Consider the following 26,362-nt stretch of genomic DNA (forward strand, 5'->3'; position numbering starts at 1 on the left):
CGAGCTTCGATACGATTTTAGTTGGTTTTAGATGGGTTTTAGATGCAAACATGTGCTGAAAATGTTCCAATTAGATGAGATGAATAGGTATCTAATGCCATTGAATGATGTATCTATAGGTATCGCTATGGTTAGGTAGTGGTATCGCTGCGCCCGCGCCCGCCTCCGCCATCCCGACATCCCGCCATCCCGCGCCCGCCATCCCGCCTCGTATCCATCCGCTACTCCTCGTCTGCATCATCGCCGGCGCCGTTCCTTTCAGTGGGTCCAGCCGAGCCGAGCTATAAGGCAAATCATTGTTAGTATGAAGATACTCGCGGATATCATGAAAACCACGCACCTGTAGAGCCGCTTTGTGCTTGTATACCTTCAATAATAGTGCTAGTCAGTAGATAAATGACATCAATACAAAAACGACATACCTCTTTGTCAGTCTTCGATAGACTGTTCCAGTAGGTTGCAAAGACGCTTGCCGGTTCTTTCTGATGGCCGTTCGATTGCCATTCGAGGGCACAAAGATTCCTATAATAATAATAGTGTTAGCCTTACTTGCTGTGACCGCAATAGATAAATCTTACCGCGCCGTGATCTTCGAGCTCACACGCATGGGCTTTGTGCTCGGCTGACGCTTCTTTGCAGGTTGGGCCTTCGAGTTGATTGCACCGGGAATGGGCTCCGTGGGGGTCGCTACCAGGAGTTCCATCTTGACAGCGAGGGAAGCTGCGTTGGTATCCGATGGGTCATTGGATGGAGGGGTGATGATAGTCGGCTCGGCGCTAGTCGTTCCAGAAGTGGCAGAGTCGATGGAGGCAGGAGCTTTCTTTGGGATTGGCTTGGGGCGAGGTTTGAAGACAAGATTAGAACTAAATTAATAGTATCAGTAGAATGTAATGAGCAATAGAGCGATCACTTACAGAGGATTGTTGACCTCCACAGTAATCACTTCCTTCTCTTTTCCTTTGTCGGTACGGGGAGGTGGGGTTGGTTCACGTTCTGGTGATGCGTGTCGCGGGATTTCGTTCTCAGTGCGGGGTGAGGCAGGTGGCATAATCTACAACAATTAATAAGTAAAACGGAAGGAAAATTTGACTTACCGGTGCAATATACAAATCATTATCAGGGCCAGTTAAAAGAGGTGAAGGTGAGAGGTCCTCCACTTCGACTCGTTGTCTTTTCAACGCTGGTTCTGCAACAGGGTCGATATCAACGTTAACTCGTTTATGAGAAGTTGAAGATGAGGAAGGAGGGGTAGCCGCAGGTGTTGAAGAAGATGAGGAAGGGGGGGTAACAGCAGGTGTCGCAGATGGTGAGGAAGAAGGAGGGGTAACAGCAGGTGTCGCAGATGGTGAGGAAGAAGGAGGGGTAATGTTGTTGTCATCGTCGGCAGTCTCTATGTCTTCGGACTTGACATGACCGCTAGTTTGTTTCTTGACGACGTGGTAGTTGTACCATTGGGAATAGTTGTCGATCATTAATTTCATAGCTTTCCAATTGTCAGCGCATAGACGGAGTTCAATGTAATGTTTGCGTAGCATGTGAATAAGCCAATGTAGGACTTTGAGCGATGCTTGGCCGATGGATTTGGGCGCGAGACCTTGAGATTCGAGTTGTCGAAAACATGACAGCATGAAAAGACGGATGGTTTTTGCCCGTTGTGCAGACACCGGCTGGCCAGCTTGGTCTTGCAGGTAGGTACATGCTACATTGATGCCTCGTGCCATGCGTGTGGCTCCTCGCTTTTTCCCAGAGGATCCAGGATTGGCTGATGTACTTGACAGCATGTTCTCCTGCCAGTCTTTCTTCGTCCATGATCTGACCAGTGGGTAATCAATTGCGTTGAGGTCATGATCAGAATCTTCACGAGCGACGTCCAGAAGAGTAGGTTTTCGATCCGCAGTACTGTCACTTGCAACCGACAAAGAAGAACTTGATGCAGTCGAGCTGGCAGAACCTCGACTGTTAACAAGTATGGTCCTGAGAGAAGATATACCATGACATCATTGATCGCATCAGCAAACACGGTGCGCATATATGTGCATGATATGACTGGAACTTACTGCAATGTTTCGCATTTTGTGTTCAGACACAAGTTTTCATTGACGAGTTGTGTTTTCTCCGACTGGAGAAAGGCGACTGTGTGCTGGAGTTCCGATATCTCTCGCCTCAATTGTGAGATCATGTTGACGTCAGGATCATTGGGAGATAAACGACCCTGATCAAGAAGAGCCCAGAGCCCTTCGGGCAACATGGTAGACTAATGACACGTGTATCTCATTAATGTAACAAGTTCTCTATCATAGAACTCACGGTATTATTGGTATCGCAATCACGCCGGGTATTTTGAAAATTATGTGAGCCGCCGGAATTAAGTTGTGAATTAAAAGAATGTTGTGGAGAAATTTGAGACATGAGGAGATTGGCGTATCCTGTCAGTGAAGTCGTTGTGTCGGGCATAATGATGGTATGATGAGAAGGGGCGCTGCAGTACAAGTCAAGAAAGGAAACTTCGGACTAAGTCCAATTCATTCTATAGTATCATCAATTCATCCTACATCCACTCAACGAGTTTTAGATATGTCTTTTGATCAGGATAATGATGGCTACGATGCTGATACTAGGTATGTTCTCCATCACTTCTAACACTGTTATCACTAATGTATCTTAGCATATCTTTTTCAGACAGTCGTTCCAGCACACCAAAGATGACACCCTCGGATGATATGTTTGTCAACCCAGCATACTGGCATGCGCATCCAGAGAAAGAACACTTGATCAGACAGCAACTGTTGTGAGTCACTATTATATGATTATATCTCGGTTCAACAACTTATATTGAAGGCATCACCCAAATACTATGCCTCCCTGGCCTGACGAGCCCGAAAGCGACCCACCCGAGCCAACACTGCAGCAAGTCTTCACCCCTCCTCGTGTGGATGATCCTGAAAGCATCACCGAGCCCGAAAGCGACCCACCTGAGCCAACACCACAGCAAGTCATCACCCCTCCTCATGTGGACGATCCTGAAAGCATCACCGAGCCCGAAAGCGACCCACCTGAGCCAACACCACAGCAAGTCATCACCCCTCCTTGTGTGAACGATCCTGACAGCGTCACCGAGCCTGAAAGCGACCCACCTGAGCCAATGGCACACTCGTCCACTATCACCCGACCAGTTCTCTCCATGCCCAAAAGTAATATGAAGTCTATATTTGCAACGCCAAGCCCACCACCGCCTGGATCAATTTACTGGAAGTACGTGTCGAAGGAGGAGGATGAAGCATGGTACGATCGATCGCGTACAGACAAGAATTTTCTTGTGGTTCGTGCAATGAAACGAGAACTTGAAGAAGCTCTTTAGTGATGCAGTAGTCAGATAAATAAACATGCTTGCATCTCGTATAAAAAAGTAATTGAACTCATTCTTCGTCAAGAATACCCTCCTCTTCCACACCACTCATTCTTATAATGTCCAACCCTGGTCGTTCCACGAGGTAGAAAAGAACGCCATCAATACCCGGAAAATTATGAGGAATCATAGCCACCACAGACTGTATAGTATGAACCTCGACAAGTTTCAATGAAGCGTCTCCACGATAACGACAGGCAAAGACCGTTTGCGACGAGTTTTCAAATAGATCTGTGTGCGGCTGGCTGAATTCAGATACGAAAGCAAAGGTCTTCTCTTCGTCGTGAAGCATCATATTGAAATAAAATAAGACTTCGGCAACAGTGGTCTTGCCGTCAATCAATAACTTTAGTGTACGTGTCAATGTATAATACTAATAGAGTGACCATGAAAAACATACCTTCACATTGCGTGCCATTCTTGGTTGCTTGGACATAGCATTTTCCTTCCATGCAGACCGTGCAACTTGCCCATTTGGAAGGCGAAGACGAGCCCATCGAGTGATGAGAGGGGCGGAGGTAACATGAACATTGTTGTCGGACAGGTAGCGAAGTAGTACTTGGGCCTCACAGGGACGTACTGCGTGAGCTGTCCTCTCTCTTCGCCGCAGCAGTAAATATCCCTGGCCGATATCCAACGAGCCCTTCGGGGAAGCATTATCCGATGGTTCGATTGTTGGTATGATAGCCTTGATGGCATTGACTTGACAACGACGGGCAGCACGTTGAGAGAGATTAGCGTAGACAGAGGAGTTGTGTAGTCGTATCTCTTGAGCTAGGTTGCCAATAGTTCGCTCCATAGTCCATTGTGATGAGCAGATAGGTGGTCCCTTGTTGACTGTCTCACCAGCGATATGTGTGATCGAGTGGAGCCATGGTCGAACGAAATGAAGTCGATCGATCCGGCGCTGGTAGTAGAGCTCTTCAAATTCATCCGCGAAGTTAAGAAGGTGATGGTGGCCTTCAATGAGATCTGATCTAGATATATGGTATTGTTGCATTATACGTAGTCCCCGGGCAAGACGACAGAAATGCGACCAATAGGGCTCAGGAAGGATGCCGTAGAGTGTGGCCGGTGCCATCCCATACAGGTAGAGAAGCCATTCCCAGGCCTTATACCCACTATTGATCTTCTCTGCTGGGTTACGAGGAGGTCGATCAAACGAACCCGGCAGAAAGGGTGTTGCATCTGTGATCAGAGATCCATGTGCCTTCCAAGTCGCCTTCGTCAGAACAGCCCAGGCCCACGTGGATTTATCATCCGTAGTCTCGGCTCTAAAGGTTCCTCTCCAGAGGGGTAGAAGGAGATCACCGGTATTGATGGCAGCGATGTGCATGATGTCAGAGCCAAAGCACAGCGGCACCAGCAAAATACGGTCAGTGTTGAAGCCGCAGAAGATGCTTGGTTTCATAATGCCTGTCTCGAGGCGTGCAAGCTCGTATTCGGCCATGTTGGAACAGCGGATCACACGCTTGAGGTTCCGTTCATAATCGAATGATCCGGGAAGGGGAAGCCGATCAATGAAGAAGTCGGGGTGATCAGGTTGATCAGTACCTTCAGGTTGACGTAGGGCAGGATAGTACGTAGGTGCACCTGGTTTGTGTCTCCCTGGGAGTCCGCAATAGAGACGACATGCGAATCTGCCATGGTGACCCACGAGGCCAGTAAGAAATGCCATGCCGGGGCCGTCAGCTGTTGCAACAAAGAGAAAGGGATTAGATTGAAATAGAGCCTTCTTCGCGCCATCCCAAATTGGAAGCCCTTCTGTCTGAATTGCGCGAAGATGGTGTAGGCCGGGGAAAATGAAAGAATCTAGATTTTTGGGTTTTTTGGGGCCAGGAATGATACCGCCCGGGAGTATGTACTTCTTCTTGTACCGGACGTCTGGCGCATGATCGAAAATTACCCAAATATATATCCAACAGTCGGATTGTTTGGATTCATAGAGCTGGGCACCATCGATCGAGAACATAAGAACCGCATCACCATCTTTAATTTTGCCAGATTGGCACGCGTCCAGATATTGCTTCCCATGAAGAACATCTTCATATACCTCCGGAACGCCGTCGGTTGTCTTCAATTCATCGATGATCTTGTTGGTGTACTCCTGGCGCCATCGCATCTTCTTTGCCTGGTCTGGATGGCGCCATAGGGCCTGGAGCTGCGGTCCAACAGGAAATGTGTCAAACGTTTTCCGAGCTACCTTCTTGTGAGGTGAGCTTTTTTTGGCGTCCCATCGATCTTCTCCACATCGAGGACAATGATCGAGCTCGGCGTACGGACCTGTGAATGCGAGACATGTGTTGGTACACATGTCATTAACGATCGGGACGACACCACTAAGTTCACAGACAGCTTGCTTAACCCGGTAATGACTATATACATCATCTTCGGGGTGTCGTTCGATCGTGGCCTCGCGGATAAGATTGTAAGCAGCGATTGTTGTATTTGCAAAGTAATATTTTAATGAAAGGATAAGATCAGGATCTGACATATCGGGGAGTTCGCGGGGAGGGTTTCGAAGTCTGTCTAGTGCGTCTGGAGGTAGTTTAGAGTGTGTGTCGTCTAGGGATGCTTTTCGGAGAGCAGTAATGAATGACATTGAATCCTGGGCATCTTCAAGGCATGCCATCTGCTGTAGCTCGTCCAAGTCCTCGTCCGTCCAGCCCATGGTTCCCAAGTCAGTGTCCGCACCCTCGAGATCGACGTCATCCGGGGGCATGTCTTGATCGAAGTTCTCGGGTATATTGTCCTCAACATGAGCTTCCTCTTCCTCCTCCCTGTCCTCGGGTCCCGTATCACCAAAATTGGTGTTCTCAACACGAGCTTGTGCTTCCTCAACACGAGCTTCCTCTTCCTCCTCCCTGTCCTCGGGTCCCGTATCACCAAAATTGGTGTCCTCAACACGAGCTTGCACTTCCTCAACACGAGCTTCCTCTTCCTCCTCCCTGTCCTCGGGTCCCGTATCACCAAAATTGGTGTCCTCAAGGTGATCGAAAGCTCCATCGAGTGCGTCAGGGCCTGGAATATTGTCAGCAGCCTCAGGTATATCAAAATCTTATTATTCATATCAGCAAATTGATATTGATCACAGGGTTATGAACACACCGTCTTCTGCGCCATCAATCCGATCATCCTTGTGCTTCAATATGGGTGGCTGTTCGGGGTGATCAGAAGCATCCAGAGGACGCTTGCTAGACGATGGCGCCGGTATAGGAGCTGGAGTTTGTGCAGGAAGTGGTGGGGGAAAAAGTCTAGCGAGTCTGTTGGGTTTGTGCCGGAAGTAAGTAGTTCGGGGTACACGCTTGGGCTTGCCTTTGTTCTTCCGAAGACAGGCATCACAATCGCATATGTAAGTATCAGTACCGTTTGCAAGTCGATGTATGCCAGCCTCGAGGCTCTCGGAGGTTATAGAATTCATGTAGCTGTGTGATCGCGATCAAGGAAGCGTATATGCGCAATCGCAATGTTAATCTAGGCGTAGCTTTGCAATTTGCAAAGTGTCGTTTGCAACATTTGCAGCAAATACACTGCAAATTTCTCGCAAGTTTGGACTTTGCATTTAATTTTACAATTTGCATTTTTCCATCTCGAATTATTTAGATTTCTATCTATATCATTTGGTACTTAGACGTGTATCGCTACCTATCTGCCTCATTCTTGTCGATTTTCACTGGGAATCAATCATCGATCATACCATGAGGTATGTCAGAATGAGATCACAGTGAGTCGCCGTTGTCATGTTATTTATCTTTGAAAGCTCGCTGATATTTGCCCCGGTCTTGAAAAGAAAACATTCAGCAATCCATGCACCTCTACAGTCTTGCCTGGCGCTTCAACTTCGCTGCCTTCGCAAACTTAATCTGTTCCTCAGTTATTCCCTCGTCCAACAAGCGCTTGCATCCTGATGATACCTTCGTCAACATCGAAGACAACAAATCTGTCGACAAAGACCATGACTCGGTCCGCGAGGATGCTCGTACAAACCCTAAGCCTCGTAGAAAGAAACAGAAGGCCCCAGAGAAGTCCCCCGAGTTGGTTGACGGAGATGGGGTCTTCATCGACATCGATGTCTCAATCGCGGACCCAGGATCATCTCGGGAAGGCAAAACTGCCGATATCAACACATTCTTTGGAGCGACGTTTGAGCAAACTGGGGCCAATGGCAAAGTGAAGAAACACCGAAAGTGTAGTGTTTGTCCGTAAGTCTACCTTTGTACTCTCATACTACTCATTCACTCACTCGTTCATAGGAAAAAATGTGTCCTTGTCAATGAAATCACCACCCTTCATCGCCACGCTGAGGCCCATTTTTCTGGCAAGTATCGCAAATGGGCAAACCAACATTCATTCAAATCAATGTTACCTGGTGATGTGAAGGCTCGAAAGGAGAACGCTGCGCAGCAAAGGATCAATGCCCATCTCACTGAACACAAGGCCAAACGAGTTGTACCGTATTCTGACAAGTTGTTCAGACAAGCTGCCATTGAATGGCTTGTCGCGACTGATCAGGTATGTCGATAGTCTGATTTTGCCACCAGTTCAAAGCTCGTTATCGTGAGCTGAATGAAGAAGCTACGTTTTTGTCGTCATCCCAGCCCACGTCCAAGAAAAGCAAGGCAGGTGGTCTCAAGTCACTCATCCACGAAGTCATCAGTGATTCGGAGGACGACTTACTTATGAACCCCACCCCTACTTCGATTGGCGATCCATCACGGCCATGGAGCGCCAAATTTATGAGCTACCTGGAGACTGTTGAGGCGGCTCTACCAGCAGGTGTATCTACCATACAATGATGGGGGGTACGTACTATGGCTTGCACTACTTGGAAAATTTGCACTGATGTCAATTTTGCTCAAGATAAATGCACCAAGATATCCAGTATGGGCCTCGCTCGCACGAGATTACCTATCCATCATGTCATCATCAGTATCAAGCGAGCGCGCATTTTTGCAAGGTGGCATCACGATCAGCAAACGACAGAACCAGCTTAAAGGAGACATTGTGGAAGCTCTCCAATGTGTCAAATGTGCAATACGACACGACCTTCTCTTTCGCAAGCCTGGACCATCCTCTCTTGTGGAGTCGGAGGCATGTGATGACTCTGAATTGGAAGCTGACAGTGAGGAGAGGACTGATGTTGCAGATGAGGAGGATGCTTGGGATGCTTTGATTTTAGATGATGATGAGTTTTCTGACTAGTTACTTCATGTATTTTCTTGTGCTACTAAACTACGAGTCTACAATTTTGCATACCATGAAGCCGCGGCCTAGTGTGGCTCAAGCCACGGCTTTGGGCTGGCTTGGGCTCATGGCCTAGGCTTGAAATATGGCAAGCCTAAGCCAGTGTAGAGACTCGCGCGTCTCAATGCCGAATATCCGGCCTTTACCCATACATTCCTATATGCTACAGCTCTAATCCTAAGGACCAGTCTTGTGCATGCCTTATCCGGACTCGCGCGCACTTAGGCGTGCCTTACCTGCACACGTGCTATGCGCGCTTCGCGCGCCTTCTCCTAGGTCTTCGCACTATTGTCCGTCCATTCATCCCATGTCCTTACTGATTCGCTGGTGCGTTGTAGAGACTAATATCTCTGTGGCCTTGCAGGGGTCTAAAATCCCATTCTTACTACCACTTCCTCACATAGCGCGACTCATACCTCACGCAGCGCGCCCCCGCGCTTTGTCGGCCGCTCGCAAGCGCCAGCGCTCCGGTCGCTTCTTAGTCGCGCATCGGCGCGCACATCCTTGGTTCCGTCGCACGTCCTCCATCCATCCATTCCATGTCCGTTCGGTTCGTCGGTGCGTATTCCGATTCTATTTTCATTGATTTAACATATCTCCGGCACTTATGGTCATATTTCGTATGTTTCCGTTATGAACCCTTATTACATATTATCTCGCGTCCGCTTCGCTTCTCGGCTCGCTTTAGCGCTTGACAGCGCTTATCATTACTTAGTATATATAGACGTACATAAACTGTGTAAGGGTATCTTTTCCTGCCCACACGTCGTTGGACTATAAGTCTAAAGTTATCCTCTAAAAACTAGAAAGGGTATCAAAGTACAATACGAGCGCCGTCGCCGTACTCTACTAGAAACTCTGTCAAATTAGTATTCTGACTCATTAAGAGTCGCTGCGCTCTATCACCCCCGCGCGCATCGCTTCTGCTTAAAGCGCGCGCTTCCGTATAAGTCGCGCGCCGATATCTGTCGTCGGCCGCTATCGCTCATCGGCGCCTCACGTCGCTTTCGTTCGCTCGCGCTTCGCTCATTGTCGCGCGCCTAACCAGGCTTGACCAAGCGCCCGGTTCAGTGTTTCCCTCCGTTTATACACCTAGAGGAACCTTCTCAGTAGCAATCCCCTTGGGCCGACGTATATCTCGCTCACCGAGGACTACTTGAGTTATCTCACACCACCTATTTTCACCCACTTTCCATTCCTCTTCTACAACTGGAGCCCACCGCGAGGGGATCATCTGAGAAAACCGGTAGGTTACTCAGGCCTACTAAAGAACGCGTCGCAAGAAACGAAGTCTTGGAAGAATTTCGAAGAGCGGTCGCCTCTTCGCGCTTATCCACCATTCAGGAAATTTTGACTCCGGTCAAATATAATCGGCCGCGAAACTTCTCGGAGCCAACGCGCCCCAATCTATCCCTATTAACACCAAACCCGTTTGCACCCGCATCGCCAGTAACGCCATCGCCCAGAGAATCAGTACACGGCGAATCCTCGGACGAATTCGAATCACACGACCATCCCCGCAACCTGCCGCCTGGCGCATTTGTTGAAACGCCTAAAAATCCCCTAGATCCGAACTTTATTCCTTTGTCTCCACTTACCCCGCTAACCATATCCAGCGCGACTGTAAAAGAAGAACCTTCATCTCGGATACACGCGCCGCCAGCAAGCGCAGCGCCTATCGTGAAAACAGAACAAACGGAACCCCTAATCGGGCCGAACTCTATTCGGAACCGCGCCGCCATATTTATCCCTCAGTTTGGTCATCCTGGACCTTCAAACGTCATACTTCCAACACCCATCATAGCCCAACCTCAACCTACCAAACCCCAATCCCAACCTATCCAAATGGCCGCAACTATCAGAATGCCGATTCGTGGTTCGGACAAAGCGCCGAAGTTCGACGGCACGGCGGAAAATCTTCTTGCATTTATCGAGGATTATGAAGCGTGCGCCGACGACGCGAACCTCGTCGGAGGCGATCGCATCAAGGGTATCATCCGCTACTTGCCTAACAGCGAGCGCGCGCTCTGGTCCGGAATGCCGGAGGCAAAGTTAAGCGACTATAACGCCTTTATTAAGGAGGTAAAGGAAATGTATCCCGGTTGTGAAGGCGAGAAGCGTTACGCAGTATCCGACCTACAGTCGGTAACGCGCAAACACGCGGCTCTACCAATGCCTTCGCTCACCGAGCTCGGCAATTACCGCCGCGCCTTCAGGGAGATTGCTGATTCCTTGATTGCGAAGGATCACATAGGTACGGCGGAACGGAACCGCATGTGGTTAGAAGGGTTTCCGAGCAATATCCAAGCGCTGCTTCGCATGCGCTTAATGATCAAATTCCCAGATCACCACCCGCGCGACCCTTACCCTTTTGCAGATGTAGACGCAGCCGCCAAATTCTTGATTCCAGGAATGGGAACAGTAAGCCCTGAAACCGTAGGGACGTCGGTATTGACGCCATATCCAAGCGCTACCGCACCGGCGGCAAAAGCACCGCAACAACCGGCGCAAGGTACCGTTGTCAAGCAGGAATACCAAGCCCGACGACCCGGTAGTGGTTCACCATCGAGCGCTTGTATGTTTTGCGGAAAGAACGACCATTTCCTCAGCCGCTGTCAAGAGAAGGACACCTACATTAGCGCCGGCAAGTGTAAGGTACACGAAACCTCGATGAAACTGGTATTAACCAGCGGAGATTGGATTCCCGGTCGCGCGAGCGACGGTACCCTAAAGGACCGACTAGATAGGTATCACTCCAACAAACAGGCAAACGAGGCGCTTCCAAGTTCTAGCGTTACCGCGGCGCTATATGTTCGCGTGGCGACGGATGTCGACGTCGTATTGGACATAGACCCGTCCGCGTTTATCCATACCGTCGCAGAATCTGAGTCTGATATAGACGAGGAGGACGTAGATGTGTTACGTGCCGCACAAGCACTCGCGCTGGCAACCGCCCGACGCGATACCAAGCGTGGATCGGCGAAGGGCGAAGGTAAGGGGAAGACCGTCCGGTTTGACGGCGTAGAAATTGCTAGCGAGTATCGCGCCAAACCAGCACCCGCATCTAGGCAAGCCACTGTAGCAGAGGAGATTGTCTCCCCCGCTGTCCAAGCTTCGTCAAGTAAAGGGAAAGCGCCGGAAGTTGCGAAAGCAATAACCGCGCCAGCAGCGGCCGAATCATCGGCAAACGCACGCAGGACAAACACCGCTCCCGCAACTTCATCTTCATCCTCACCCATTATAACACACACTGACCTTACAGACTCGACAACAAACACGGCATCATCTTCGGCAAAAACGGCATCATACCGGTATTCGCACGGCTTAGAGGACAAGGACACCGATAAGCGCATCCTCGAGCGCCTACTAGATACTCATATCAATATTTCGACACGGGAACTGTTCGCAATATCGCCCGACCTCCGCAAGCAATTCCGCGACCTCACCACCACAAAGCGCGTCACGGTCGGCACAGTATCAGTGAACGAACTTACAGGACACCCGGTTTCGGATGAATGGATGCGCGACTATGACGCCAAACGCTTGCGAAGCGACGATGGCCGAGTTGTAGCAGACCATTTTGCGCCACTACGCTGCATTCGCGCAACTACCATCGGCGGCAGGGTGGTAACCTGTGTCCTAGATCAAGGCGCCGAAGTCGTGGTAATGCCAGCCGCAATTTGGAAAACGCTCGGTGTTGGTCTGCGGTCAGACCATCGCTTAAACATGGAATCGGTTAATACTAACAAGGACGCGACGCTCGGCGTCATCGAGAATGTGCCGCTAGATTTCGGCAGAGGACCGCTGTACTTCCAAGTACAAGTCATACCGCGCGCAAGTTTCGAAATTCTTCTCGGTCGCCCATTCTTTAAGCTAACTACCTGTCGCACGTTTGATCTCCCTGACGGGGAACAGGATATTTTGGTTACTGACCCAAACACGCGCAAGGAGCTACGCATTCCAACGCTGCCTTGGGTAAAGCGCTGCGAGCGCTGTACAAGCGGTCATTCGTGTTCGGATCATCCGCCGAAAGTAAAGGAGGAAAAGGGTTTTTAATTTTCGATGATCTGCATTATTCGCGGGGAGACAATACCTCTCATATCCCCCGCTATCAGTATTTTCCTTCGTCATGTCTCATTCATTCTCGCATGCTTCCCGAAGTGCCGCAAAGCGTCCGCGCTTCGAGCGCCCGATTAACGCTCTTAAGGAGTATCCCCGTATCATTTCCCAATTCTGCGCAAAGTTCCGTTTCTTCATTCTCTCATCGCATCGTTTCCGAACCGTCCGCGCATTATGTGCATTTATCGTCCACCCGATCCGTTATTGATAAAGCGTCTATCGACGCTTTCAATTCTTACTATTATTATGATCGCGCACTTCATGCGCTGGTATATAAGCCAGTCGCGAAGAAAGTACGAACGGTGCCTACCACTATGCCGCCAGAGTATAGGATAGTGCGCAAGTTACCCGAAGACCCGCTCGCCGGGTTACCCGATTTACCAACTCACCCCCCAGAGTTTACACCAGGTACCCGCTTTACGCGCGAGCGCGCAGAAAAGCTAGATTTAGATCCGGCCAATTGGCTGTGGCCCGAAGAGCTCAAGTTGATAACTTGGCTAGTTAAAACTCACGAACTCGCATTCGCTTGGGGCGCCTCTGAACGGGGGCGCCTCGATGAAACATATTTTCCGCCCTATAAGATTCCGACAGTACCGCACACTCCATGGTCGCAGCGCAATATCCCGATTCCACCCGCAATTACCGGCGAAGTCGTTCGCATTATCAAAGAAAAGATTTCATCAGGAGTATACGAGCCGTCAACGGCCGCCTATCGCTCGCGCTGGTTTTGTGTCGTGAAAAAGGACGGCCATTCGCTGCGCTTAGTTCACGACCTACAGCCGCTGAACGAAGTCACCATTCGCGATGCGTCAGTTCCGCCGTTTCCAGATTTCTTGGCCGAAATGTTTGCCGGATACGCAGTATATGCGATGTTGGATTTGTACGCCGGGTATGATCAGCACGCACTGCACGTAGACTCGCGCGACATGACTACCTTCGGAACGCCCCTAGGACCACACCGCTTAACCACGCTCCCACAAGGACATGCTAACGCCGTTCAAGTGTATCAAGGCGACACGGCCTTTATTTTACAGGACGAAATTCCCAAGTACACGTCGCCGTTCATCGACGATGTACCAATCAAATCAGTCAATACTCGGTATCAGCGCGAGGATGGCTCTTACGAGACCATACCCGAAAACCCCGGTATCAGGCGCTTCATCTGGGAACACTGTATAGTGGTCAATCGCATATTACAGCGCCTAGAAAATGTCGGCGCGACAGTATCGGCGACCAAGTTTGTATTAGCCGCGCCATCCGCGACCATCGTCGGTCACAAGTGTACCTTCGAAGGGAGGATACCCGACGAATCCAAAGTACAAAAGATTCGTGATTGGCCTGAACCTAAGAACCAGTCACAAGTGCGTGGGTTCCTAGGTACATGCGGCGTCTTGCGCATTTTCATCCGCAATTTCTCGCGCATCGCGCGGCCGCTGATTAACCTAACCAAGAAAGATGTTCCATTCGAGTTTGGCGAGGAGCAACGTCGAGCGATGCAAACACTCAAGGACTCCGTTCTTGACTCGCCCGCGCTTAGGCGGATAGATTACGAAAGCGGCCGGGAGGTCATCCTAGCGGTTGATACCTCTTGCGTCGCGATCGGGTATATTCTGCTACAAGTTGGCGAAGATGGCAAGCGATATCCAAATCGGTTCGGATCAATCGCGCTCAACGAAGTCGAGAGCCGCTACTCCCAAGCGAAACTTGAGCTATACGGCTTGTATCGCGCGCTGCGCGCAGTGCGCGTATATATATTCGGCATCGTCAACTTAACGGTTGAAGTCGACGCGAAGTATATTAAAGGTATGATCAATAATCCCGATCTGCAACCCAACGCGACCATCAATCGATGGATCACGGGTATTCTTCTATTTCAATTTAATCTCGTTCATGTACCCGCCGCGAAACACGCTGGCGTAGACGGTCTCTCAAGGAGACCGCGCACCGACGATGATCCAGAAGAAGATGACGATCACGAGGATTGGATTGACCGCGCTTACTCATTTGGGTTCGCGATCCTGAACGATAGGACGCTCCAAGTAGAGTCGGCCGGCGCCAAATATGATTTAACCGCACATATGATGCCGTTCACGCAGTTACCGAGGCGCCTACCTGTCTTACAAACCTTCCTTGATGTTGCAGAGCCACTACAAGATGACCCGCAGATTCCGCGATCCGAGAAAGCGCAAGCGCTCGATAGGCGCATGGTATTGATAGAATGTTTCCTACTCAATCGCAACAAACCCGCTGAATTTACAGATGATGCTTTCACCGTGTTCGTTAACCACGCGGCGCGCTTCTTTGTTCTGGAAGATAACCTTTGGCGCCGCGAGGCGAATGGCAAGCACCAGATCGTGGTAAGGCCGCATAAGCGCTACCAAATTTTGAAGCAAGCGCACGACGATCTAGGGCACAAAGGAATATACGCCGTTCGCTCGCGGTTGCTACTGCGTTTTTGGTGGCCGCACATAGATGACGACATTAAATGGTACACGCGCACATGCCACGAGTGCCAGACCAGGCAATCGCTCAAGCTTCATGTCCCACCGATGGTACCGACGCCAGGAGGATTGTTCCGCAGGGTGCACATTGACACAATGAAAATGCCCAAAGCGGGAGGATATGAGTATCTAGTTCAAGCGCGTTGCGCACTTACGTCATATCCGGAATGGCGCATGTTGCGCAAGGAGAATACGAAATCGCTTATGGCCTTCATATATGAAGAACTCCTATGTCAATGGGGCCCTATCACGGAGATTATTACTGACAACGTGCCCGCTTATAGATTAGCCGCTGATATGCTCGCAGAGCGGTACGATATCCACCCAATCCGCATATCGCCTTATAATTCGCAAGCGAATGGTATAGTAGAGCGCCGACATCGTGATGTCCGGGAGGCCATCATTAAAACTTGCGATGGAGATGATACTCATTGGTATCAAGTCGTTCACTCGGTATTTTGGGCCGAGCGCGTCACCATACATCGCGCAACGGGTTTATCACCGTATTTTATGGTGCACGGCGTAGAGCTGATCTTCCCTTTTGACCTAACAGAAGCAACGTTCTTAGCGCCAACACCAGCGCGCGCAGCGTTTAGTACCACAGAACTCATTGCATGGTGCGCACGCCAGTTGCAGAAGCGCATTGAGGAGGATCTCACGGCTATTAGAGACAAGGTAATGAAGGCGCGCTTCGCGTCGGTTCGCGACTTCGAAAAACGCTTCCGTGCGACTATCCGCGACTATGATCACGCGCCCGGCACCTTAGTGCTGGTGCGCAATTCGAAGGTTGAGTACGAGCTCAGCAAGAAGACAAAGCCGCGATACTTGGGACCAATGATAATAGTGCGCCGCACGAAGGGAGGCTCATATCTGCTGGCCGAGTTGGACGGCGCTATCTCTAAATTGCGCTACACAGCGTTCCGCGTCATTCCCTATTTTCCGCGCAGCAATGAGCGCATTATGGTGACAAGCATCACCGGTAAAGACGACGAAACCCTTGATCACTTAGCCGACGAAGATGTCGAAGAACCCGACGAAGACGAACCCGAGCGCGCGTTCGACGCATAGCGCTTATCCACTTCCCGCATATTAACCAACACTCTCACGCACATATCCGCACAAAACCGCTATTACCCCGCTCAACACATCAACAAAAACAACATATAACCCAAAAAAAACCGCAAAAACATACCATAGATTTCACTTCTCTCCGTTTTACCCCGGGCTTCGGCCGGCGACCTCAGTTTCCCTTATCATGTCTCATAACACGCGCATTGCATTGAACATACAACCAACAGACTCTATCCTATGCAAAGCCGATCGGCCGATAATCAACCCCATATATATATATATATTCAAAAGATAAGTTATCATAGAAGCGCGCGCATAACCACCCATAGACCTTCTCTTTCGAACGCGCGCCGCCGCGCCGCGCACATTTACGTTTATAATGTTATATGCCAACAGCACCTAATACCCAGGCAACGCACAGGGATAACGAAGAAATAGACGCGACAGGACGTCCGATGAAGAAAAGACAAGCGCGCAGCTTGCGTGACCGCCGTATTTTCTTATGACTCTATATTATTTCATGCGCTTACTCAGAATTTCCTTACTTCATTAGGCTGGCGAACTGAATCAGACATGGAAATGGAATTGGATTGGAATCGGACCGGATGCGACAGGATACTAATATTAAGACGCACCAGGCGCCGCTCTGCGGGGAGACTCTATAGTACAGGCACGCTGGCGCCAACAGGGACTCTATACTAAGAAGAAAACATTCTAGCTATCACTCCTTCTTCTCCTCTAGCATTTCCGCAATCTCCTTCTCCCAAGCACCCCAATCGCGCCCCATGCTGTAAATGCGATTGCTCATCGCCAATACCTCCGCCTCCTGCATACGGCTATGCTGCCGCATGTCAACAACTACCCCCTTCCACTTCGCCACCTCGGCCTCCAGCTCAGCGTTTCGAATGCGCAGTTGAGCGGCCTCGATACGAGACTCGTCCAACTGCGCCGCCAAGTCAAGGCGAGGGCGCTTAGGCGCCGGCACAGGACGGGAAGCGAGAGGACGCTTCGCACGTTGAACGACAATCGTCTTGCCGCCAACGGCGGCATCCTCATCAACGGTCGACTCACCGACGATTTCCACGTCCGATGAACCAACATTAGGGACGGTATCGGTAACCGAACCCGGCGCCGGCCCAGCGACAGGAAGAGGCGTTTTGCCCTTAGGGGCAGGCGCAGGAACAGGCGTCTTCGCCTTAGGCGCAGCGGTCGACGCGGCCACCTTGGGTTTCGGCGCAGCCGGCGCGCGCTCCTTTGCCTTGTCGCCAACTGAAAGAAGATAGTTAGTAAAAAGATGAAAGAAGGAAAAGAGGAAACATACCAAAGGAACAGCCCTTCTTGGCCTTGGTGCATCCCTTGCAGCGCAGGTTGCCATCGACCAGCACGCAAGGGATCTCAGCAGTCGCGCATCGCGCGCACGGGACGTCCGGATGCGTAATCACCGGAGTCGTGGTAATACGACCGCCGAGACGCTAGTAAGAACAAGTTAGCAAAAAAAAAGGAGACATAAAAGAAAGAAACTTACCGGGCGACCCATGTCAGTCACCTCCGATGAGGCCGCCTTCTCAGCCGTCGGCGCAGATTCCAGCGCCTTCTCTTTCTCCAAACGCACCTGACGCGCCGTCGGCGTGGACTCCACAGCCTTCTCCTTCCAAGCCTTAACGGTCTTGTAAAGGGCCTTAGCGGCGACCTTGCCAGCGGCAAGATCGACCGCTTCCGCATCGCTGAGGGACAGATGTACCTCAGCGGCGCGCGCCTGGTCAAACAGCGAACTCATGTCACTCTAAGAAAAGTTATATTAGTGATCAGTAAGCGACACATCAATCATACAAACTCACCATAGTCCGTTCCCAAGCGCGGAGCCAAGTCTCCTGATCTTCGAGGAGCTCCGGTTTCGCAGGAGGACTGGTCTTCACCAAGACACGCATCATGCCTAGTGTCACCGCCCAAGACCGACGGATCCGGTCGGCAACGGTTTCCTGCGGCTCCTTCGGAGTCGCGTCATCGAGGGTGGCGTCGTCAACAGACGCGTTACCTTCATCTTGAGGGCGCTCCTCAGGTTCGGGTGAAGGGGAGGGAGACGCAGTAAGCATAGCAGGGTTAAAAGGAATGGAGGACATGATGGTATAGCGATGAAGAGATTATCGCGAAGACGCGATGGATAATTGAATTGAAGAAGAGAAGCGCGACGCGAGGCCGGTTCTTTTATGCCCGAAACGAACCACATTATGTCAGCACAATAGCGCTCGCAGTCCACAAGCTCGCAAAACGCCGGTGGACCGTTCCACATACGCTTTCAACGCGTCCTACCCACGGTCACGTGACTTTCCTCGTCGAAATTTTACCAAGTCTCTCCGCCCCTATATACACTGACTGGGGACAGTCAGAAGCTAAGTTCCTATGAGATGTAGAGACTAATATCTCTGTGGCCTTGCAGGGGTCTAAAATCCCATTCTTACTACCACTTCCTCACATAGCGCGACTCATACCTCACGCAGCGCGCCCCCGCGCTTTGTCGGCCGCTCGCAAGCGCCAGCGCTCCGGTCGCTTCTTAGTCGCGCATCGGCGCGCACATCCTTGGTTCCGTCGCACGTCCTCCGTCCATCCATTCCATGTCCGTTCGGTTTAGAAACTCTGTCAAATTAGTATTCTGACTCATTAAGAGTCGCTGCGCTCTATCACCCCCGCGCGCATCGCTTCTGCTTAAAGCGCGCGCTTCCGTATAAGTCGCGCGCCGATATCTGTCGTCGGCCGCTATCGCTCATCGGCGCCTCACGTCGCTTTCGTTCGCTCGCGCTTTGCTCATTGTCGCGCGCCTAACCAGGCTTGACCAAGCGCCCGGTTCAGTGTTTCCCTCCGTTTATACACCTAGAGGAACCTTCTCAGTAGCAATCCCCTTGGGCCGACGTATATCTCGCTCACCGAGGACTACTTGAGTTATCTCACACCACCTATTTTCACCCACTTTCCATTCCTCTTCTACAGCGTTATTCCTATCTTGTCCATTGAACTAATGAAATCTTCGGTCCGACGTCCGCGCTACATATAGAAAGTCTATTTAAACTTAGTTATAATTAGAGTTGATATGGTTACTCGGTTCGGGGGCGCGCTCGGAAGCACGCCACTTAGCGTAATCTCCATTCTTAAATACAGAAGGGTTTCCTTTGGTTCTGGTACTTACTTTCCCCTTATCCTTGTGTACTGGAAAGTGTATAGATCACCTCCTCACTTGTTATCAGATCCTATTCTCCTGTCAATCATCCATCTGTGCATTCACTCCTCAATAGGACCTTTCCTTTAAACGCTCAAGGCGCGCCTTCGCTTCGCGCGCGCGCATTCTCAAACCTCCCGCTCATGCGCGCGTTATCTTCTCACGCCTGTTAGCACCCGCCTAGCTCATAGAGTTTCCCTCTACTTTTATTCGAGGAACTTCTCTCAGTGGTTGTCCTTTGGGTCGAGTCGTTGTCTCGTATCCTGGTCTTGCTGTTGAGCACCCTTTTGTTTTAAGTGTTTTCATGTATAGTCAAGATTCCTCTTCTACAACTGGAGCCCACCGTGAGAGACACTTCTTAGATAGAAGGTCGGCGCCTCAGACCCAACAGTCGCCGCATAGCCAGAGAAGAAGCCATCGCCGCATTCGACAGAGCGGTAGAATCCATTATACCAGGACCCTTATTCATTCAACACATGCGCGGTCGTTCGCGCAATATATCAGAACCACCGCGACCAGATCCAGCGCTCTTCGCGCGCGCGCCTAGACAACTGATATCGCCAGTCATGCCCTTGCCTGAAGAATCCGTCAAGGAAGAGTCGTCCGACGGCTTCGAAGCAATAGATAACCCAAGAAGCCAACTTCCCGGAGCATTCCTCCACACGCCCAATCAACCTCCTTTTAATACTTCTAACCTGTCAGTGCTAAGCGCGCTAACCGAGCTTGACGACTCTAGCGACACCCCACTTAACGCGCCAGTAGTACCCGCGCGCGAGAACGCGCTTCCTACAATGGGAATACCGAAGATCAAGCAAGAAGCCTTAGAAACCCCATGCGCGCCATTCTCAATTCCAGGCGGTACTGTTATAACAAACCTTCCCTTCACGTACGCGCGCCAAGCACCTGTCAGTCACAAGATCCCGGTGCCTGCAATTTCCCAACCGCCCGTCATGTCCACAGTAAGAACCAGAATGCCTGTCCGTGGAACAACGGACGCGCCTAAATTTGATGGCACAACCGACAACCTCGCCGACTTTATCGACCTATACGAGCAGCTCGCTGACGATGTAGGTCTACAAGGTCTCAATCGTATTAAGGGTATCATCTGCTACCTTGAGCGCGATGACCGAGAACTATGGGGCAGAATGCCGGAGGCACAAGTAAGCGATTACAACACGTTCATGAAAGAGGTCAAGGTAATGTATCCCGGATGGGATGGCAAAAGGCGCTACGCGCTTTCGGATCTACAAGCCATCGCGCACGAATACGCGAACAAGACGATGCCCTCGTACCAGGAGTCAAGCAACTACCTTCGCGCATTCAAGAAGGTCATGCAACCGCTATTGGCAGAAGATCGCATTGGTAAAGCCGAGCGCGATCGCATATTCATGGAAGAGATTCCCAAGGATACACAGGTGCTAATATGCACACGCCTCATGATCAAATTTCCTGATCACTACCTGCAGGATCCATACCTGTTCATGGATGTCTTTACAGCTGGACATTTTGTTCTGCCTGCGAATGTGCCTGCAGCAAGCGCAATGCCTAGCGCGCCTATGGCAACGTCATTCACTAACTTAGTCACAGCTACCACATCAGCGCAATCACCCGCGCAAGGTACAGTAACCAAGCGCAAATATAAGCGCGAAGCGCCAACGTTCAATGACTGCGCCTTTTGCAGCAGTCTCGAACATTACTACCCTCGTTGCATGGAGAAACAAAGGTATATTGACGCGGGTAAATGTAAGGTTAGCGAAGAGACGCGCAAGCTTGTTTTGCCAAATTGCGACTGGATTCCAGGCCGGGGATTACTCAAGGAACGACTAGATCGACATCACGCAAGTCGCGCGACACCGGATACGACCACCAGTGCAGGCGCGACAGCGGGACTATTCTATCGCGCGTCCGACGAGATCGACACGGTAATTGAAGTAGGCTCATCTGTGTTCATGCACACAGTCGCGCAAACGGAACTCGATGAGGATGATGAGACGGTGGATCTCATGACTGAAGCGATAGCCTATGTAGCTGCAAGACACAACCAGAAGCGCAATGCCAAAGGTAAAAATGTGCACTTCGATGGTGTAGAAATACCCAGTGAAACGCGCGCGCGCCTGAGACCTGCATCTAAGCAAGCCACGGTAGAGGAGGAGATAATCTCTCCCGAAATACAAGCTTCATCTGACAAAGGTAAAGGAAAGGAGGTAGCGAAAGTAGCGCCGTTAAGCGCGCCAATAAGCATGCCAACAAGCGCCAAGGTGCCTCCTAAGGGCGCCTCGCCCTCATTATCAACACCATCATCGTCCACGCCAGTATCGTCGTCATCGTCATCCCCATCTCAATCTTCAGCATTGCCACCATCGTCGTCATCAACACCAACCCAAGCACCAGCACAGTCATCATCATATCGTTATGCATTCGCGCTTGAAGACAAGGAGGCCGACAAACGCGTTGTCGAGCGCCTTCTCAATTCCAATCTCAATATCCCAGTAAGGGAATTATTAGCTGTATCTCCCGATGTTCGCCAACATTTCCGTGAACTTACGACCAAGAAGCGCGTCACAGTAGGCGCAGTATCGGTGCACGAATTATCAGGGCATCCCGCGACCGACCAATGGCTAAAGCAATACGAGGATGTGCGCATGCGAAGTGACGATGGTAAAATCGTCGCGGATCACTTCGCGCCCCTGCGCTGTATCCGCGCTAAGACATTGGAAGGGCGCACTCTCACCTGCGTCTTAGATCAAGGCGCGGAAGTAGTAGTCATGCCAAGGGAAGTATGGAAAGAGCTCGGCATACCGCTCAGGTCGGACCATAGCCTCAATATGGAATCGGTGAACACATCACGCGACGCGACGCTAGGAGTCATAGAGAATGTCCCACTTGATTTTGGCGCAGGACCCTTATACTTCCAAGTCCAGGTCATTGAGTGCGCGACCTTTGAAGTTTTACTAGGGCGCCCATTCTTTAAGCTTACCTCATGTCGCACATTTGATCTGCCCGACGGAGAGCAGGATCTCATACTAACTGATCCTAATGCGCGCAAAGAACTGCGCATTCCAACCCTACCTTGGGTCAAGCGACAGCTCGCAAGAGACGCGAAGTGCGTGAGTTACACGCACTCGCACACGCTCAAGGAGGAGGAACAGGGTTTTTAAGTATCAATGATCTGCAGCATTCGCGGGGAGAAGCCCATACGCATTCGTCTTCCCAAATATTTTCCTTATCGCATCAAGTTTCACATTTCCACATCACACCTAACGCGCCGCGGATAGCGCGTCCCATTCTTCGCTCTTAAGGAGCAACAACGCATCGCCTTTAGTTTCTATGCATCAAATTTCTTCATCCTCGCTTCCACAGTATTCAGCGCGTTACGCGCATCTAACATCCATGCAGACCATTGTAGATAAGGTGACTATCGACGCCTTTAATTCCTTTTACTATTATGACCCCGTACTTCACGTGCTGGTCTATAAACCAGTCACAAAGAAAGTGCGCACGGTACCTACCACTATGCCCGCAGAGTATAGGGTAGTGCGCCAATTGCCAGATGATCCGTTAGCAGGATTACCCGACTTACCCACCCATCCCCCAGAATTCACGCTGGGCGCACGCAGATAATCTAGACCTTGACCCAGCAAATTGGCTATGGCCAGAAGAACTCAAGTTAGTGCGCTGGCTTGTGCGCATACACGAACTCGCATTCGCATGGGACGCCTCAGAGCACGGGTGCCTCAATGAGACCTACTTCCCGCCATACAAGATTCCTACGGTCCCGCACACGCCATGGTCTCAGCGCAATATTCCAATCCCGCCAGCCACCTTAGATGAAGTAGTACGCATCATCAAGGAGAAGATCTCGTCAGGAGTATATGAGCCATCAATGGCCACGTATCGCTCGCGCTGGTTTTGCGTAGTAAAGAAAGATGGAAAATCCTTGCGCCTAGTTCACGACTTGCAGCCGCTCAATGCGGTAACAATTTGCGATCCGTCGCTTCCGCCTTTTGTTGAACTTCTCACAGAAGTGTTCGCTGGTTACGCGGTGTACGCAATATTGGACTTATATTCAGGTTATGACCAGCGCGCGCTTCATGTAGACTCGCGCAGCTTGACGACCTTTGGAACACCTTTGGGTCCTCATTGGCTAACCACTCTTCCTCAAGGACATGCTAATGCTGTACAGGTTTACCAAGGTGATACCGCGTTTATCCTGCAACACGAGATTCCAGAATTCACATCGCCATTCGTGGATGATGTTCCGATCAAAGACATGCTAATGCTGTACAGGTTTACCAAGGCGATACCGCGTTTATCCTGCAACACGAGATTCCAGAATTCACATTGCCATTTGTGGATGATGTTCCGATGTCATATCCCATATATTCACGCTTCTCTTCCGGACTTCGGACCCTGAGATCCGGTCCGGTCCGATGTATAGATCCGCTTCCGATCCGATTTACGATAAGCTTTCTAATTCATTTCCTGTTTCATATAACGTTAAACACAGCCTATTCGGTATTTCCTCTTCCCGGTGTTTCGGTTATGCTTATTACCGGTATGATTACTGATCCGTTAACCTATGTCTCATTTCCGACTCGCGTTTGATAACCTTTGCACATGCTTCGTACATAGCCTCGGACCCTTGCTTACTGATACTTCCGTTATCCTCATAGTATATAAACTCGTGTATATGTCCTGTAGTACCTCAGTTCGAATATCATCTTAGTTTGTCCTCTTTCTGTCCTCCGGACTTGAGTTCTCCTTACTCTTGTCACTCTCCGAGACTTCGGATAGATTCCGATAGTCTATATCCTCGGCTCTACCTTCGGGTAGTCTTTACTCTGTTAGTTTCTAGTTCGGATACGTCCGGATTAGCCTTATACGCGTTTCCGATATCCGGAAGACTTCCGGATATACTACGAGACCCGTCTGGACCTTCGGACGCGTTATCGTTAGTACTTTGAAATAAGGGACAGTACTTGGGAAAGGGGCACAGCGTACGAGCTGAGGCCGAAGTCCTTCGGATCCGATCTTACGAGAGTACGACCTTAACAGTATATTCGAACTCACACCTTTCCAAGTACACTTACTCATATCATGGCTCCTACTAAAGTAAACCAAGCCGCTTTGCACGCTGTCGGACTTTCGTCCACCCGACGCGATCCGACATCCGTAGTTAACGCCTTCACCAGTTTCTCTCAGCGCCGTGTATCACGCGGTCCTGCTCAAAGTATTTCGCAACTCATGAATCGTCCGCATCCGGAAACCCCTACGCGCACTCCTGCCGGAGGTGATCCGGATGACGAAGGACCTCCGGACGATGAAGATACTCCTGGTGGAAACCCTCCGGATGACTTCGGAGGTGATCCGGATGATGAACCGGATGACAACGATGATGAATTTGACGGGTTAAACCCACAAGACCGTGTCATGCTTCGGCTTTCTCAAGCCATCGACAATCTCGCACGCAACAATCGTCGTCCGACCTCGTCCGAAGATTCTAAAGTCAAGATCCGTGAGCCCGATACTTTCGATGGCACTGAGCCTCGGAAGCTTCGTGCATTCTTCGTCCAATGCGAGCTCCACTTCCAAAGCAAACCCAAAGCCTTCCGTTCCGGACGGGCAAAAGTCAACTTCGCCCAATCCTACCTTAAGGGTATGGCACTCGAGTGGTTCGAACCGGATCTCCTAGCCGACGAGGACGATGATCGTCCGGATTGGATGGATGATTACTCCGCGTTCATGCTTGAACTCCAAACCAATTTCGGACCGCACGATCCGTCCGGAGATGCGGAAATGCAATTGGAGCAACTTCATATGCGTGACGGACAACGCATTAATAAATATGTTGTTGAATTTCAGCGTCTTGCTTCACAAGTCCGTGGCTGGGGTGACGGTGCCCTAAGACGCCAATTCTATAACGGACTTCCGGCTTGTATCAAAGACGAAATCAGTCGCATGGGTAAACCTTCCACCCTTTCCGAATACAAGATCCTTGCCCAGACTATCGACGCTCGATACTGGGAACGGAAGGGAGAAGTCGCCCGCGAAACTAAACCCACCACCTCCATTCCTCCTAAGCAAACCACGTCCGATCGGACGAATTCCAACTCGTCCGGACCTTCGAGGTACAAATCCGACAAACCCGCTACTTCCGCATCATCCTCCGTTTCTAAACCTCCGGACCTTACCTCCAAGTTAGGAAAGGACGGGAAGCTCACGTCCGAAGAACGTAAGAGACGGATGGATAACAAACTCTGTCTATTCTGCGGTGGACCCGGCCATTCGGCTCGGGAATGCACCAAGTCTACTTCGCGCGCTGCCAAAGGCCGCGCTGCAGTAGTAACTCCGGAAGACAAACCGGAGGCTTCGGATGAAGCAAAAAAATAGTCCGCAACCCTCCCGACTCCGCACGGGATGAGGGTTGCGTTGACTCTACCCGTGCAACGGAGCTACGTCTCAATGCTGTTTCTCTTTCCGATCTGAACTCTCTTTGTCCATACGTTTCTATTCCTACTTTTCCTGATATTTCTGATTTTCCTTCACTAATTGATTGTGGTTCCTCTCACTGTTTTATAGACTCTGATTTCGTCCGAAAAAATAAAAATTCCTACATATCCGATATCTCCGCTTTCTCTCCGTTTGTTTGATGGTACTTGTAATAATATGATTTCCGAAGCTATAGATTTGCCTATCTGTTTTCCGTCCGGTGTAGTTACCTCCGATACGTTTTACGTTACTCCGTTGGATTCTTCTTGTTTTATCGTTCTTGGATATAGCTGGCTCACCCTACACAATCCGTTGATTGAC

At 50.5% G+C, this 26,362-nt stretch overlaps 3 protein-coding genes across 3 annotated transcripts; 2 read left to right on the forward strand and 1 right to left on the reverse strand.

Moving 5' to 3' along the window:
* Positions 1-221: 221 nt before the first annotated feature.
* Positions 222-2,454, reverse strand: F5891DRAFT_1182464 (uncharacterized protein; the record flags this gene model as incomplete). The annotated part of the gene is made up of 8 exons (XM_041366169.1): positions 222-281; positions 341-367; positions 423-522; positions 579-863; positions 915-1,051; positions 1,095-1,974; positions 2,058-2,254; positions 2,308-2,454. The coding sequence occupies 8 exons, from the start codon at positions 2,452-2,454 to the stop codon at positions 222-224; spliced, it is 1,833 nt and encodes a 610-aa protein (XP_041231810.1).
* A 4,759-nt stretch (positions 2,455-7,213) lies between these two features.
* Positions 7,214-7,612, forward strand: F5891DRAFT_975664 (uncharacterized protein; the record flags this gene model as incomplete). The annotated part of the gene is made up of 1 exon (XM_041376546.1): positions 7,214-7,612. One exon carries the CDS (start codon positions 7,214-7,216, stop codon positions 7,610-7,612), a length of 399 nt encoding a protein of 132 aa, XP_041231811.1.
* Positions 7,613-7,672: 60 nt separating this feature from the next.
* F5891DRAFT_942271 (uncharacterized protein) lies at positions 7,673-7,930 on the forward strand (the record flags this gene model as incomplete). Its single annotated transcript, XM_041374403.1, has 1 exon — positions 7,673-7,930. A coding segment is annotated over one exon (258 nt), but the record flags the coding sequence as incomplete, so codon positions are not given.
* Positions 7,931-26,362: the final 18,432 nt, after the last annotated feature.

Source organism: Suillus fuscotomentosus, assembly GCF_016647785.1.
Source record: "Suillus fuscotomentosus strain FC203 chromosome Unknown F5891scaffold_5, whole genome shotgun sequence".
Taxonomy (NCBI): domain Eukaryota; kingdom Fungi; phylum Basidiomycota; class Agaricomycetes; order Boletales; family Suillaceae; genus Suillus; species Suillus fuscotomentosus.